Genomic DNA, 17,948 nt, shown 5'->3' on the forward strand with positions numbered 1-17,948 from the left:
GGCTAGCTTCCAATGAGACAGTTTATAAAGAAATAGAACCTGTGACTAGCACAATGAAAAAGAAATGAATATCATTTTTAGGCCATCTAATACAGTCACTAGAAAATAGAATCAGTAGAAAAATTATGGAAGAGTAAGAATAATATTAGATGACACACAGAACTTAAAGAAGACATGAGAGAGTTACATATTACAATAGAAGATTTAAAATACAAAACAAAAAACCTCAACATATTGAAAGATAAACACACTAGACTACAGACAAAAATAAACAAGCAGAGAATAGGAAGAGTGATTACAGAAGCAGAAAGAAAATTACGTTCAGAAAGGATGAAACAGTACTGGGCTGACAAAAAGAAGAAAAACCTCCATAAACCTAAGTAGTCCTATGTTGGCTAAAATATTAAAATAATAAAAGGGGTACTTACAGACGAGGAACGACAGAAAAATCAGAACAAATGATAAACAACTGAGCAATTCGGAAAGGAAACTAGAGGATGACCAGAAAATGATTGACTGAAGTGGTCGAATGAGGCCGTAAAAGCAGAAGTAGTAATATTAAAAGCAAGAATTTGTTCGAGTTGAAATATCTTACACCTATGGCCCCTTAGGCTTGGAAAGTTAAACACCTCTGAATATCCCTGACAAACTTATTCATATTGAAGCTCTGTCAAGATGGACCCTCAATAAAAGCTGTTCTGATGAAGGTGGGATGTTAAAACTAAGTTCATCATAGCTGAGATCTGGATATAGGCCTGGGATTAATGAGCAGACAGATGATCTATATGAAGACGATAGTGTATGAAGGTGCAGAATTTGGCCTCATCCTTTTGGATTTTCATGTATCTCCTTGTTTCCTCTCTCCGTTACTCCTTCCTACACTGACCTCTCACTGCGCTAATCCTATCATGTGTTCTACTAATAAAAACACAAATGAACAACAGGAAGTATTTTAAGATTCTTTTATATGCTCTTGACACCATTTACTGAGCAAGTGGCTGCATAATTTGGATCAAGTAACTGGTAGCTTGCATTCAGGAGACAGCGGGTTTGAACCCCACTGTCAGCAGCCCTGATTTTCTGTGGTTTTCTATTTTCACACTAGGCAAATGCTGGGGCTATACCTTAATAAGACCAAAGTGCCTTCCTTCCTGCTCCTAGCCCTTTCCTATCTCATCATTCTCATGCAAAGAAAAAGAAAAAAAACATCTTTCACACAATTTAGAGTAAAAATCCTGAAAATATAACCTTCAAGATAGAAGAAAGATTGACAGTAGTTAGGAGAGAACCTGCCTATTTGAAGACAGCAGTATATGAAGGTGTGTAAATTGCCTTAGTTCTTTAGTGTTAAAGAAGTATTAAAATTTACCTATGACAGCAATGAGATTTACAGTAAGATACAAAAGTTGAAAATTAGAAAAGCAGCTGGAATTGATAAGGTTTCGGGGGATATACTAAAGAAAATAGGTTGGGATATAGTACCATATCTGAATTACTTGTTTGATTATTGTTTGCATAAAGGAACTTTACCAAATGAATGGAGAGTTGCTATAGTAGCCCCTGTATATAAAGGAAAGGGTGATGGACATAAAGCTGAAAATTACAGGCCAGTCAGTTTGACATGCATTGTATGTAAGCCTTGGGAAAGCATTCTTTCTGATTATATAAGACATGTTTGCAACATTCATAACTGGTTTGATAGAAGGCAGTTTGGGTTTAGGAAAGGTTATTCCACTAAAACCCAACTTGTAGGATTCCAGAAAAATATAGCAGATATCTTGGATTCAGGAGGTCAATTGGACTGTATCGCGATTGACCTGTCTAAGGCATTTGATAGGGTAGATCATGGGAGACTACTGGCAAAAATGAGTGCAATTGGACTTGACAAAAGAGTGACTGAATGGGTGGGTCTGTTCCTAGAAAACAGAACTCAGAGAATTAGAGTAGGTGAAGCTTTATCTGTCCCTATAATAATTAAAAGGGGAATTCCTCAAGGCAGTATTATTGGACCTTTATGTTTTCTTATATATATATATATCAATGACATGTGTAAAGAAGTGGAATTAAAGATAAGGCTTTTTGCAGATGATGTTATTCTGTACAGAGTAACAAATAAATTACAAGATTGTGAGCAACTGCAAAATGACCTTGATAATGTTGTGAGATGGACAGTAGGCAATGGTATGATGATAAATGGGGACAAAAGTCAGGTTGTGAGTTTCACAAATAGGAAAAGTCCTCTCAGTTTTAATTACTGCATTGATGGGGTGAAAATTCCCTTTGGGGATCACTGAAAGTACAGTACCTAGGTATTAATATAACGAAAGATCTTCATTGGGGTAATCACATAAATGGGATTGTAAATAAAGGGTACAGATCTCTGCACATGGTTATGAGGGTATTTGGGGTTGTAGTAAGGATGTAAAGGAGAGAGCATATTTGTCTCTATGAGACCCCAACTAGAATATGGTTCCAGTATATGGGACCCTCACCAGAATTACTCGATTCAGGAACCGGAAAAAATTCAAAGAAAAGCAGCTCGATTTGTTCTGGGCGATTTCCGACAAAAGAGTAGCGTTACAAAAATGTTGCAAAGTTTGGGCTGGTAAGACTTGGGAGAAAGGAGACAAGCTGCTTGACTAAATGGTATGTTCCGAGCTGTCGGTGGAGAAATGGTGTGGGAGGACATCAGTAAATGAATAAATTTGAGTGGTGTCTTTAAAAGTAGGAAAGATCACAATATGAAGTTAAAGTTGGAATTCAAGGGGACAAATTGGGGCAAATATTCGTTTATAGGAAGGGGAGTTAGGCATTGGAATGACTTACCAAGGGAGATGTTCAATAAATTTCCAATTTCTTTGCAATCAATTAAGAAAAGGCTAGGAAAACAACAGATAGGGAATCTTCCACCTGGGCGACTGCCCTAAATGCAGATCAGTATTGAGAGATTGACTGATTCTAACCTGTCATTGTATCTGTCCTACTTGTACCTTTTTACATGTAACTTGATCTGTCACTTGTCTGCTCCTTTACATTGTTGTAAGTTGTTTTGTTGGCTTTCATACATCAAAATAGTTTTTCTTATAAATACAGACTCTGAACTAAATCTTTTCATCATTGGGTAAATTTTCTGGAAATGTGAGTGGATTTCTGGGATTCCAACTTCTTTGTATTTGTCTTTTAAAACTGAGTTTCAACTGTATGGAGACAGAAGCACTTTCAAACATCTCTGATAAGAATCTTCATCTTGTTGTGCCTTCAGATCTATTTTATTTTCTTGCAGTATTTAAAAAAAACTATAATTGTATTCTGATTTTTAAATGTACACATGTAGCAAAGTAAGCCAACTTACCCTCTCTTAACCTGCAAGCGGTCGCTATAGGAGATTTTCTCTCACATTATTTTGTATTGTGAATTTACTTCTCAGCGATACAAGGGAGGTGACTGTTCCCTCTTTTAGCCGAGTCGATAACTGTCGTAAGGCGATTCACATTTGAAGGGTAAGCATCCCCTCCTCTAGTCGAAACAAAGATTTGTATGAGTTCATGAGCCCTGTGTGAGAGGTTCTCTCATCGCGCGACCAGTGGTGTTCGTGTCATGTTGAAGTTGATAGGGAAATTTTCTCCTGTTGTAGGCGTTAGTATTTGACTGAACTCATGCGCATAACGTTCTCCATTTGCAATTACTGATATACAAGTCTTCAGAAATTATTAGTCGAGGAAGAATGCTGGGAAATGAACGCTGTTACAAACTCCAGCTAACTCAAATGTTAGAGAAGAGACCTATTGTACTTTATTCTTGCATTTGTATTGTGACTATTCGCAGATGCCGAGGTGCCAAAATTTTTTCCCACATGAGTTTTTTTACATGCCAGTAAAGCTACGGCTGACGTATCTGAGAACCTTCGAACACCACAAGACTGAGCCAGGATCAAAGCTGCTCAGAGAGCCAGCGCCTTAACCGTCTGAGCCATTCAGCCTGGCACTCTTGTGAATATTATGTACTTACATGTGACTGAACTAATGACTAATTTCCGTTAAGGAGTAATTTGTTTCTGCACTATAAGGATAATCATTTTTTAAATCTAAACTGTAAAACGCAGTCTTTACGTCTCATTTCCGTAATTAGTTTCACTCTTACATCCCGCAAAATTGTAGAAGATATATTTATTTTAAATGAAGTTTAAAGTGAGAGAAAGCCTCACATGCGACCACTCGCGGGTTAAGGGATTTTGTTGAAAATGTTTTTTCTTTTTATCAAACATGTATCATGACCTAGTCTCTCTGTTGTAGTTTTGATGTTTAAACCTTGCTTGTTGTAACTACTAGAAAGACCAGATCTTGTACCCATGACAGATCCACTTGAAAGATCTTTGTCGTTTTTTCCTTGAAAATCTCTTTTTAGGATGGGTACAAGGAATGGAAAAGAGGAAAGAAAATACTTCTGCCATCTTCATCATTGTCTGTTACTCAATTTTTTGTATAATTTCTCCTGCATACACTCCACTAGCATGCAATGCTGTTTGTGCTTGATGACTTTGTACTTTTGATGACTGAACAAGTCAATTCTAGCATGAAGCATGCATCCACATAGATTACACACAACAGATGGGAAGCACGAGGCTGCATCTGATGGAGTACACGTGTCTATTCGTTTAGCCTCTTTGTGTCTGTGGTGCTCTTGCTCAGTAGTAGAGTGGTTCAGTGCCAAAGCGAAACATGCAGACATATTGCAAGATGTCTGAAACCAACACCAACAGACAAATGGTACTCCCTTGCAGGAATATCCCCTCCTGAGATCAGACGCAAAGTAGCAGCTCAGCCCACCCCCTACATGGACACTAACTACGAAGTTCGGGAACAGTTTTATGCACTCCTCATCCCCCACTAGTGCAGATGCAAAGAAGACCAGACTTCTATTCTGGAATCAAAAAGATCCCTTTTCATCCAGAACGCTTAAAATTGGAGGAAAAGCTTCCCCCTGGTCATAAAGAAACCTGGACTACATGGAAGGCACTGAAAAGAGTAAGAGCAGGCATTGGATGTTCCAAGGACAATATGAGGAAATGGGGCCCCTCCTGAAGGGGAATCAGACCCTATGTGAATGCGGCGTGGAACAAACGACAAGGCACCTTATTAATTGCCCTCTATGCCCTGTTAAATGCACAGAACTTGATTTAGCACAGGCCAGTTTCAGTGCTGTTAAAGTGGCCAAATTCTGTACATAACTATATAATTTGATGTAAATATTGTAATTTCATGTATTTAATTTAATTTTGTAATATGCATCTATAATCTATATTGTGCTGGTGACATGAATTTTTAAAAAATAGTGCCAAAGCATACAATCCTTAGCAAGTGCATCCAAGGTTTGAGAGTTGATATTTGTGACCTTCATGGATTGTTTAGGTTGGTCTTTATAATGTTTCAAACGGCACCATTTAGTCCACCGAAGCCGATGGCCAATAAAAGAGGCTTTTAAACTGTTCATGCATGCTTCCTCAAGAAATGCAAGACTAGGAGACATGGTTTTCGCATTTGATATTTAAGATGTTTTCTGTTAATGAAAACGCTCAAGTTTCTAGAAGTCACAACGGTACAGGGTCCAGATTTCACATCCATAAAATAATGCTGTGAAGATGATTCCTTTATACCCCATGAGTTTGGTCTGAACTGTTAGGTCTTCATTCCCAAAGATTCAGTTGGATAGCTGACCAAATGCTAAATGAGCATCAATGAATCTGTTTTCCACATCCAGTGCACTGTTTAGACAAGATGCTTCCAAGGTTTACAAACAGCATGCTTTTGTAGCCTAGTTGGCTGCCTATGTTTACATTCCTTGTTCGCAGAGTGCCAGGATTTCCCCAACTTGAAACACAGTGTTGTCAACTCTCCATTTTAACTACATAGACATTGAGAGCGAGAAGTGAGACTGGACAGAACTGCGTGCAGCTGTGCAACAATGGAAAACTGACAAGTGAGCTGGACTGTCAGTGACAAAGCAAGCATGCTATTGGTAATAGCAGGAGCGACTGTAGACAGTTGTAAATCTTGTCACTGATGCTTTCACAGCCCGTATTTATAGACATGATACTGTATAGGCTTTTGGACTTAAACGTGTCAAGAAAATAAGGTGAAATATCATGTCTATAGTTGCAAATATGATTACTGTTTGAGTAGCTAGTTCTTAACAAGGAAACTGCCAGAACTACGTAAGAAGTGTTTCAGCTGTTTCAGAGTCAAGTCTGAGACAGAAACAATGAACTCTGCAAGGCTAGTCCCTGGGGCAAGTACGGCAAGAATCTTATTTTTTTGTGCATTGACGGTTAGGCCAAAACCATTATATGTGCTCTTTGAAGTAATGACTGACTATCACAACTCCTCAGATATAGGTAAGGTGATGCAGTGTCATTAGCATACTGCAGTTCAGTTATCCTGGTCACATGAGTTAAACGACCTGAAGGAAGTCTTGTCAAGTTGAAAAGACTTCTATCTACCTTAAATCAATGCCAAAGATGTTGGTATATGATGTATCAGCATAGCAGCCATATACAGAGCAAAGAGCACTGGGGCAAGTACATACCATGTACATGATGTATCAGAAAGCATAGCAGCCACATACAGAGCAAAGAGCACTGGGGCGAGTACATACTATTTCTATAATCCATGTGTAATAGGAAAAGCATCAGAGATGTTTCTTCTGATGCAGAACCTGACCAGACATACCATTATGGATTGCTCAAACAAGGCCAACAAAGAGTTCAGGGCAACTGAAGTTTCTCAACAATACCCTGGGACAGAATGAATGGCCTTTTCTAGATCATAAATCATACATGTTCTGGAAATGAACCAACACAATCATGCTGATTAAGTGTTTATTGAGCAAGTTTTCCCATTATATGACACAAAAGAATGTGAAAAGTAAAACTATTTTAAATGGCTTGTAATTCTTTTAGGAGGGAAACGAAAGAATGACAACAAATATATACTACTGACAATTTTTAACAAAACTGGAGCAAATTTTATGAAAAAGATTCATTCAGATGTTCAATTTAATCCATTTCTAGCTGGTTATTTCTCAACATTATGCACATGTGTGGAACATTTTAAAAGTTGTTTTAAGTGATGTGAAGAATGCACCAGCATCATGCTTTGGTACTAGTGCTAGGGCTAGCACAGAAGGAATGGTGACAGCATTTAAAATATAATGATGGCAGTGGTAAGAAATCTGAGAGAGTTAAATATGAAAGTTTGAACGTGTGAAGAATATAAATATTTAAAATAAACAGGAAGTCCTAATTTTCAATTATGTCTACATGTAACAACAAAATGCATTCACAGAATGGTATTGTGCTATTTTCTGTCAACAATGTAACCAAGAGTGAGAGTACATATATGGTTAGAACCAATGCTGATGTCTGAACAGAACACTGTTAATGTGCATAATCAGGATATCACCGACACCTTGGTTGTTGCATGGAGTATGGCACCAGCATGGAGTTGAAGTGGCATTAATACAAAATAGTGCTTCTCTTCCCTGTGCCAGTGCCCAAGCCACCTCAGTTGAGGGTATTACCTTTAGTTATACGACATGATGGATAGACGTAAAATTAGTGTTTACAGTTTGTGCAGTTTATGTTTCGACTTGGCTTTTGAGTATTGCAGACTGATGGAGAAAAAGCAAATTAATGATTGGCCAATTGCAGACAACCATTCGCGTGTGCAGAGCAGTTCCTGTACCCAATGTTGTCTGGCTGTTGTCTGCTGTTATTTTCAGCTACTGGCTGTGTTTCCTGTCCTTTGTTCTTTTGGCGGTCTTTGTGTTTTTATTATTGTTCAGTGATAATATAGCGTGTGTAGTACATTTTAGTGAAGTGTAATGTACAGGGCGTAACAAAAATGTATGGAACAAATTGCAGGACACATTCATCACACAGACAAAGAAATTACGTTATATGAACAAGGGTCCGAAAATGCTTTGTTTTAATGTTACACGTCATTTTCTCCAACTCATTAATCATGAGAAACACACAAGAATAGAACTTTAGAATCATGGAGAACACGCACTCTTGGTTACGTCTGGTTGCAGTGTCATTATCGTACGTGCACCACCAATTTTTTTGTCTTGTTTTGTTTCTCATGTCCCTGTTTCCATGTGACTTTCGTCATTGCTTGGATTACGGGGATACCATGGTTTACAGAGGTGAAAGAAGGTGCAGGCATGAATGGGTGGATATACGAAAATCAGACGATTTTATTTAAAACTTTAAAAATTGGCACTTTTATTTCTTTTCTTAACCTTCTCTTTTTTTTCCTTCTCGAATCTTAATAATTTATCAAGTAATTAACAACTAGTTACAGAACCTTAGATCATAAGTTTGAAAAACATTTTTAGAGTGTTCAAGAATAATCAGCTCACAATTACAATTTACACCTGAGCAGTACAGCTCCTTTAAAACGTTAGTGAAGGAGACGAACCTCCCAATTACTTTTACACCACTAGTAAGAGCCTCACTCCTCTACAAATTTACACGAGAAATCCATTTTCAAAATTTCACATCTTACAGGCCTATCAAAAGCACAATCTACATTTTACAAAATCAAACAGTATTCACTGTCTTAAATGCTCAACAGTCTAACAACTTTATAAAAAAAGAATGAAATAGAGTTTAACTGCGGTATCGAGTAGGCTACCCATTCTACCAGGCCTTTGTTAAAAACAACAGGTTAAAGTAACTGGCCCAAAAATCAAAATGGTGATGAGGCGGGCACTTGCACTCCTTGAAGATTGAAATGAAAAGCTTAAAACCCTATTTGGGCTTATGGCCCGATGTTACAGAGAGAACATTTGAGTTACAGTACAATATAGAAAAGGTTACAAAATCACAGTCACCTCAAAAGTTAGTTGAAAGGACATCGAGAGGGTACCTCACTCTCTATTCCCTGATTTTGGTTAAGTTCTTTCGACTAGTTTGAAATTTATATTAAAGTTTGATATTTACAATTTTAGAAAATGAAGTTACATTACTAAAGATCTGAAACCTTCACCTCGAGCTAGTTTTGAAAGACTAAGATTTTAATCAGTATCTGCCATTACCTTGAGCTGGTGGACCTCTCCTTTACTAACACGCAACTCTATAGACTGGAGCGATCACAAAGATAACCTGGTCCAAAAATATGCCAGCTTTTATACACGAGGGGAAAGTTCCAGAAAACTCTGGGCTAAGGCCCGACACACCCCCAATTCTTCTTGGATGATCAAATAAATACCAGAAAATTTTGATTGGATGAAAAATAAATATACAAAATTTTCTATTGGCCAACATCTTAAGTTGGCAGGAAGAGACAGAAGTGTTGTAAACTTTAACACACCAAAAACAAAGAATAAACAATTCAGTTTAGGAAACCTTAACATACAAACTTACTCTACAATTTTAATTTTTTTTTTTTTGCTAGTTGCTTTACGTCGTACCGACACAGATAGGTCTTATGGCGACGATGGGACAGGAAAGGCCTAGGAGTGGGAAGGAAGCGGCTGTGGCCTTAATGAAGGTACAGCCCCAGCATTTGCCTGGTGTGAAGATGAGAAACCATGGAAAACCATTTTCAGGGCTGCCGACAGTGGGGTTCGAACCTACTATCTCCCGAATAGCCTACTGGATACTGACCGCACTTAAGCGACGGCAGCTATCGAGCTCGGTAAAGATCCAAAGGAAAGCAGCATGAATTGTCCTGGGTGATTACCGACAAAAGAGTACTGTTACAAAAATATTACCATCTTTCAGCTGAGAAGACTTGGGAATGAACAACAAAAGAGTAGTGTTACAAAAATATTACCATCTTTCAGCTGAGAAGACTCGGGAGTGAGGAGACGAACTGCTTAACTAAGCGGTATGTTACCAATATAAATGGTCTGTTATTGGACATTATAAATTTCCCAGCTAACTCATTCCTGGTTGCGCTTTGCCCCATTGTGTTAAGTTGGGCTCATCAGTTGGTAAATAGCATACCCACCAAGACGCATGGCTAGTGCATACCATGGAGGCCACTGCGTAGGCTACTTGGAGCCACTGGCAGTGCCAATGCACTATGAGAGACTTTGTCTCAGGTGGTGGTGGTGATTTTTGTTTTAAGAGGAAGTACAATGACGTAATCATCCTCTCTGAACAAATAGGTGGAAGAGAACTTTAAAATATAAAAAGGAAATAATTTATTCAACAAGTAATTTGGAAACGCAGTACAAAATAAAACAAAAAGCAATTATAGGAGTAGACCGAAAGGATTACTAACGTATCAAAAGGGAACGTACGTTCCCTGAGTAACAGTACACTTGTAATTTATATACCCTTGATAAGTCCACTGTCGCACATAAAGCGGATGACGAGATCAGCAGTAGTCGCGTCATCGGCTAGTATGCGTTCGAGTGTTTTCTGCAGGCCGAGGCTCCGTCTTAGGCCAGAGAGATCGGCGCACTCTGTGAGGATGTGGGCCATGGTGAAGTCGGCACCACAAGAACACGCTGGGGGGTCTTTCCTCTTTAAGAGATAAGAGTGCGTGGATTGTAAATGACCTATCCTCAGCCTGCATAGTACTATGGCCTCTCTCCGTAAAGGTCGGAAAGAGGACCGCCACACGGTAGTTGTCTTCTTAATTGGTCTCAGCTTGTTGGGAGTTCGGATATCTAGCCGATTCCCAGGACGCCAAGATGGTTCGACGTAGCTGAGAACAGATATCCTTAGCAGGTACATTGACTGGTCTTGGAGGTAAAAGTACAGCTTCCTTTGCAGCTTCATCCGCAAGTTCATTTCCCGCAATCCCAACGTGGCTTGGAAGCCATGCGAAAGTGATTCTGGTGCCAGCATCCCATAACCTGGCTAGAAGGTCATGTATCTGCCGCACCAGAGGGTGTTGCGAGAAACAGGTTTCAATAGACTGCAGAGAGCTTAACGAATCGGTACACATAAGAAAGTGGCTTCTTTCGTCACGCAGTGTAAACTGCAGAGCCTGTAAAATGGCGTAAAGCTCTGCAGTATACACGCTACATACTTTAGGGAGCGAGATCTTCGTACTCATATCATCAGTGACGAAAGAGCAACCAACATTATCTCCGATTTTTGAACCATCCGTGAAGATAAGTCTTGCAGCCGGATATTGGTGAACGAAGTCCTGGAAATACCTCCGATAAACGGAGGAATCCGTGTTCACCTTGGGTCCACGCAGCAGATCTAGACGTATATCCGGTCACGGAACCAACCATGGAGGTACTTCGCTAAGAGATCTTTCAAGATAACCACCAATATCAATATTCAAATCATGACACAAGCTATCAATCCGTAACCCAGCCGGCCGTGTGGCATTCGGCCGGTCTTGGTACCGCTGGTGGTATTGAGTACGATAGATGCATTGATAGCTTGGATCTAGCGGCATTTCACGAATTTTGGCAGCGTACGTGAGAAGGAACTGCTGCCTCCTTATCCGTAAAGGTGGAACTCCCGCTTCAGCGAGTAGGCTGGGAATGGGGCTAGTACGGAAAGCACCCGTTGCCAGCCTTACTCCACTATGGTGAATACTGTCTAAAAGGCTCAGCATAGATTTTGATGCTGAGCCATAAGCCGCACTTCCATAGTCAATCCGGGAGAGGACCGTAGCCGTGTAAAATCGCAGCAGTACCGCATGGTCAGCCCCCCACGAAGTGCCGCTGAGAAACTTACGGTACCGAAAATTGATGCCTGCCTGGCCATCAGATGATACAGATGTTGATTTACTCATTTCGGACAAATATTTCAGGTTCCCTATAGGAATCAACATCTATATCATAAGCGGTATGTTCCGAGTTCCAAATGGAGAGATGGCGTCGAATGACATTTGCGTAGTAGATGAATGAACTTCAATGGAGATTTTAGAAGTACGACAGATCATAACATACAGTTGGAATTCAAGAGGACAAATTGGAGCAAATATTCGTTTATATGAAGAGGAATCAGGGATTGAAATAATTTACCAATGGAGATAGTTGATAAAATCAGTTAAATCACTTGAAACCATTTTAAGAAAGGGCAAAAGTTATGGGCAAGAGCCCTAAATGCAATTTACAACTGGCTTTATGATGCACCGGCACAGATAGGTCTTATGGCGACGAATGGATAGGAAAGGGCTAGGAGTGGGAAGAAAGTGGCCGTGGCCTTAATTAAGGTACAGCCCCAACATTTGCCTGGTGTGAATATGGGAAACCACGGAAAACAATCTTCAGAGCTACCGACAGTGGGGTTCGAACCCACTATCTCTCGAATGCAAGCGCACAGCTGCGCGCCCCTAACCGCACGAGCCCTAAATACAGATCGTATTGTAAATGCAGATCAGCGGGGAAGATTATAATTATGATGTTAATAATGCATAGCTTACAACTTTGGACGGTCTTACCTTCTGCTAATTTTTTTAACTGTTCAGCTACCGAAAAGCCCTGGATTATTGCTTCATTCTTAATGTCTTCCCCGGAATCCTTTCTGAGAAACTGCCGGTAGAATTCTGAAATTTAAACGTAAGCACTAAATATATTAAAGCCACTCACATTTAAATCTTGTAAAAAAAGATTTCATCAATCTACATCATTGAATAATGGCAAAGCTTATAGTATTTTTTTTTTAATGAACAACAAGTAAACGATAAATGAACGAATGTCAGAATGTCAGAATTCGGCACTTGGCTGCAACAGTATTAAAAAACATATATAATTCGATACAGTGGTCTTACCGTCAGTTTCAATTATTTGCCAAACGTCTGCATTAGCCATCTTTTACTGATTAAAACTCTTACAGTAACATTGGACAGAGTGGTAAATGCTTATTCGGAAACAAAAAATATTAGTACAATCACAATGTGCCCACCGTAAACAAGGAAAACATCACTTATCAGCTGTTCTAATTGCCACGTGACACTCCCGTCAACCATTTTGTTTCTTTTTTTGTGTTGAAGTGTTTGTCATTTCGTAAACAAAGGTGAATAGTACTAGCATTGTATATAATTTAAGGAAAATTGATTGTGTATTTTGTACGAGCATATTTAAATGGTTAATATGACAAAATAAGTATTGCATGTTAATCGACAGTGTTGTTAATCTAAAGTATGACATATAGAGTTTGAGGTTATGTTTTACGTTCTAATGTGTTTATTTTTCAGATTTATAATTTTGCTAAGCATGAAATGGAGACAGTAAGGGACAATGAACCTAAACTTATTAAGAAGAAGCAGTTAGAAGATCCCGATAGAGTTCTTTCTTCGACATTCAAAGGTAAAGGGGAATAAATGCATACGTGATATATATATATAGGCATAAATCACTCACTCATATTAGTGATCTGCATTTAATGCTGTTGCTCAGGTTTCAAATTCCCTATCAATTGTTTACCTAGCTTTTTCTTAGACGTTTTCAAAGAACTTAGACATTTTTCAAATATTTCCCTTGATAAGTTATTGCAATCCCATATGCCTCGTCCTATAAATGAATATTTGCCCCAATTTGTCCTCTTGAATTCCAACTTTATTTTTGTGTTATGATCTTTTCTACTTTTAAAAGCTCCGCTCAAGCTTATTCGTCTACTAATGTCATTCCATGCCATCTATCCACTGACAGCTCGGAACATAGATACATACCTTATAGTCAAGCATCTCGTCTCCTTGCTCTGCCCTGGTTCCCTTATCTCCACACACTTTCCGCACACAAACAACTGAGTCATCCATGACCAGACCCTCAGCCCCACCCTCCTGATTAGATTCTCTCCTCTCCTGGTCTCCCTTAACTTCCCTGAAGCCTGGAGAGTCCACTTCCTCCTCTTTTCTCTCTCTCTCACTACCCTTTTCCACCTCCCTCTTCCTATCCTCTACTGTACATTTTCCTTTCCTACTGGTCCCTTTCGTCTTACCCTGCCCCTTCTGTGTAACACTTCCCTGATCTCCATCTTCCCTCTGCAGTGTCTCATACAGATTTCCCACCGGTACCTCTCCTGGGCTCACTCCCTGAGGAAAACCCTCAGCCCTCCTTTTACTTCCCCTTAAAATTAGCCCGCCTGTCTTCCATAAGTTCTTCCTTTCCTTTCCCTCCCTCTTGACTATCTACTGTATCCTGACATTGATTTTGGGAGCCTTATCTTCATTCCTGTCATCTGTTACAAATCTAATCATCTCCCTCAAACCTGCTATCTGTTCCATCATCTTTCTTGTTTCCCACTCACACCCTCAGTCCTTACACCTGTCTCTCTCAGCCATTCCTTTATCTCTTCAAAGAAATGTGAAGTAATATGGAAATATCAACAGAAATAAAAATAGTGTATTCTTTGAGTAGAAGTAGGTAGTCTATATATGTCAGAGGAAGGAAATATTGTAGGCCTATACTACGCAAAGATTTCGTGACAAAAATGCAAGCAGGAAACAACTGATAAAATAACTACAATTATTGTAGTTAGACGCATCCTGATTATAAAATACTACGAATAAGAGGCTAACTATAGAAATGTATAGCTACACTAAATATGTATAGTTATAGACAGATTATATTATTATTATTATTATTATTATTATTATTATTATTATTATTATTATTATTATTATTATTTTAATTGCAAACAGAAAAGGTAAGCATGATACTGTCTAATAAGAACAGTTATGCTACAGTTCTAAACTGTAGTTAAGTCTGTCCCAATTACAACAGTAAAATTCTAGTAAAACCTACATTTCTAGAGAGGTATTTCCCCTACTACACAAATGTTTTGCAATAATAAAATAAGCCGACTAATTTCTTATTAAATGACCACACTATAATAATTCTAAACTGTGTTTAGACTTAAATCCCAATTACAGTAGGTTATTACTATACGTAAGCAGAAATGGAAATTGCCGTTAAAAGTTGCACAAGGATTACGACAATGGCAGGGATAAAGGGAGAATAAATATGGCAAGACTGAAAAGGTAAACTTTTCTTTTTAAATGCTATTTGTTCGGGGTGTCGACCTAGAAAGATCTTTTGCCCCTAGTTGCACCATATGTGAGGAAACTGCGTGTATTTTGTAAATGGCGGAAGTGTAAAGTGTTGAATGTGAGGAAAGGAACGTTAAGGATGACACAAACACCCAGTCCCCAGTACAGGGATATTAATCATTTACAATTAAAAAACCCCTGACCTGGCTGGGAGCCGACCCCGTGGTGTAGAGGTAGTGTGCCTGCCTCTTACCCGGAGGCCCCGGGTTCGATTCCTGGCCAGGTCAGGGATTTTTACCTGGACCTGAGGGCTGGTTCGAGGTCCACTCAGCCTATGTGATTAGAATTGTGGAGCTATCTGATGGTGAGATAGCAGCCCTGGTCTACAAAGCCAAGAATAATGGCCGAGGGGATTCGTCGTGCTGACCACACGACACCTCGTAATCTGCACGCCTTTCGGCTGAGCAGCGGTCGCTTGGTAGGCCAAGGCCCTACAAGGGCTGTAGTGCCATGGGGTTTGGTTTGGTTTTTTGACCTGGCCGGGAATCGAACCCGGGGCCGCCGGGTGATAGGTGGGCATGTTGCCCCCTACACCGTGGGGCCGGACAAAGGCAAACTTACTTAGCAGGGAATTAATCCACTGTTAGGTAACCAAGGCTTAGACTGAACAAAACAAAGCAAATGAGAGGTACATACTGTACATAAGGAGTAGGATAATTACAAATAGGGATATTTGAAAAGAAATCAAACAGCTTATACAACGGAAAGCAGCAGGGAGTGATGGAATTACTGATGAAATAAATGGGAGATCCAATTTTGAAGTCAGAATTCAATAGAGCTTTGAGAGACCTAAATAATAACAAGGTGGCTAGAACTGATGATATAGTCTCAGAATGACTCATTGCTTTAAGAGAAACTGACATGGTAAGTGTGTAAGATTTATGAAACAGAAATGCCATCTGATTTTAGACATAGGCCCTAATGTTCTTATACGAAACAGAAGTGCCATCTGATTTTAGACATAATGTTCTTATACTTATTCCATTAAAGGAGGTGCTGAGAAGTGTGAAAACTACCGCAGTATTAGTTTAGTACTATATCTCACGCTTGCAAAATTTTAATATTATTTACAGAAGAATGGAAAGGGAAGTTGAAGTTGAGTTGTGAGAAGATTAGTTTGGCTTCAAGAGAAACGTGGGAACATATGATTCAATCTCGACTTTACGCCTGATCTTAGAAGATAAAATTAAGGTCAAGCCCACCTACATGGAATTTGTACACCTACAAAAGGCATTCAGTCATGTTGACGGGACCAAGCTATTGGAGATTCTGAAGGTGATTGGGTTCAGATACCAACAGAGAAGGATTATCTACAATCTATCCAAAATCAGTTTGTGGGCTAGGAGTGGGAAGGAAGCGGCCGTGGCCTTAATTAAGGTACAGCCCCAGCATTTGCCTGGTGTGAAAATGAGAAACCACGGAAAACCATTTTCAGGGCTGCCGACAGTGGGGTTCGAACCTACTATCTCCCGAATACTGGATACTGGCTGCACTTAAGCGACTGCAGCTATCGAGCTCGGTATGTGATAAGATTTGAGGGCTATGAAAAAGAAGCAGCAATCCGGAAAGAACTGAGGCAGTGTTGCAGTTTACGCCCCTCTCCTTTTTAATGCTTATGTAGATCAGGCAGAAAAGGGAATATTAATCCAGTTTGATATTTGAAAGGAAATCAAATAGCTGATACAAGGGAAGGCAGCAGGGAGTGTTGGAATTACAGATGAAATAAATGGGAGACCCAGTTTTGAGGTCAGAGTTTGACAGAGCTTTGAGAGACCTAAATAGGAACTAGGCACTTGGAATTGATATATCCTTGGAATTACCAGTTGGCTTTGGAGTAACTAACATGATAAGGAGAGGAAATCAAAACTCTGAAATTAACGAATGATATTGTTATTTTATCTGAATGTGCAGATCTAGAGAAATTGCTGAATGGCATAGACACACTCTTGGAGAAGGAATACAAGATGAAAATAAATAGATAAATCCAAATAAAAGTAATGGAGTGCCGTTGAACAAAGTCAGGTGATGCAAGAAATATTAGATTAGGAAATTAAGTCTTAGGTCTAAAGGAAGTAGATAGATATTGTTACTTCGGTAATACTCGTAGAATAACTAATTATGGCAGAGGTAAGGTGGACATAAATTGCAGACTAGCACAAGCACGTTGTGTAATAATAATAATAATAATAATAATAATGTTATTTGCTTTAAGTCCCACTAACTACTTTTGTGGTTTTCGGAGACGCCGAGGTGCCGGAATTTTGTCCTGCAGGAGTTCTTTTAGTGTCAGTAAATCTACGGACACGAGGTTGATGTATTTGAGCACCTTTAAATATCACCGGACTGAATCTCCCAAGTTGCGGTCAAAAGGCCAGCGCCTCAATTGTCTGAGCCACTCAACCTGGCAGCACGTTGTGTAAACTTGTCACTTTTTTTTTTTTTTTTTTTTTTTTGCTAGTTGTTTTACGTCGCACCGACACAGATAGGTCTTACGGCGACGATGGGACAGGAAAGGGCTAGGAGTGGGAAGGAAGCGACCGTGGCCTTAATTAAGGTACAGCCCCAGCATTTGCCTGGTGTGAAAATGGGAAACCACGGAAAACCATTTTCAGGGCTGCCGACAGTGGGGTTCGAACCTACTATCTCCCGAATACTGGATACTGGCCGCACTTAAACGACTACAGCTATCGAGCTCGGTAAACTTGTCACTGATTGACAGTTGGTTAAATGAGCAAGTAATAACAAATAATGATTGCAGTAGTTTTCAACTGTTGCCTTATTAACTTATAAAAATGTTTGTGTACTTATCTAAGCTGCTAATCAATTGTCCATTAAAAGTGATTTGATAGAATATGAGGATATTCTTGTAGAATTAGTGTTTTTAACAGACTGAAAAGCTTTAAAGGTACATTCCAATAA

The 17,948-nt window shown here is 39.3% G+C and overlaps 2 protein-coding genes across 2 annotated transcripts in view; one reads left to right on the plus strand and one right to left on the minus strand.

Moving 5' to 3' along the window:
* Positions 1–12,898, minus strand: part of fws (four way stop) — a 171,850-nt gene extending 158,952 nt beyond the window's left edge. Inside the window, exons 1-2 of the mRNA XM_067138127.2 lie at positions 12,750–12,898; positions 12,420–12,524 (exon numbers count right to left, since the gene is read on the minus strand). Of these exons, the coding sequence (XP_066994228.1) occupies positions 12,420–12,524; positions 12,750–12,789 (145 nt within the window). The 5' untranslated portion in view covers positions 12,790–12,898. The remainder of the gene's footprint in view (positions 1–12,419; positions 12,525–12,749) is intronic.
* A 66-nt stretch (positions 12,899–12,964) lies between these two features.
* Positions 12,965–17,948, plus strand: part of LOC136858525 (transmembrane and coiled-coil domain-containing protein 4) — a 153,772-nt gene continuing 148,788 nt past the window's right edge. The window contains exons 1-2 of the mRNA XM_067138128.2: positions 12,965–12,994; positions 13,176–13,287. Coding sequence (XP_066994229.2) covers positions 13,200–13,287 — 88 coding nt within the window. The 5' untranslated portion in view covers positions 12,965–12,994; positions 13,176–13,199. The remainder of the gene's footprint in view (positions 12,995–13,175; positions 13,288–17,948) is intronic.

Source organism: Anabrus simplex, chromosome 1 (genome assembly GCF_040414725.1).
Source record: "Anabrus simplex isolate iqAnaSimp1 chromosome 1, ASM4041472v1, whole genome shotgun sequence".
Taxonomy (NCBI): Eukaryota; Metazoa; Arthropoda; class Insecta; order Orthoptera; family Tettigoniidae; genus Anabrus; species Anabrus simplex.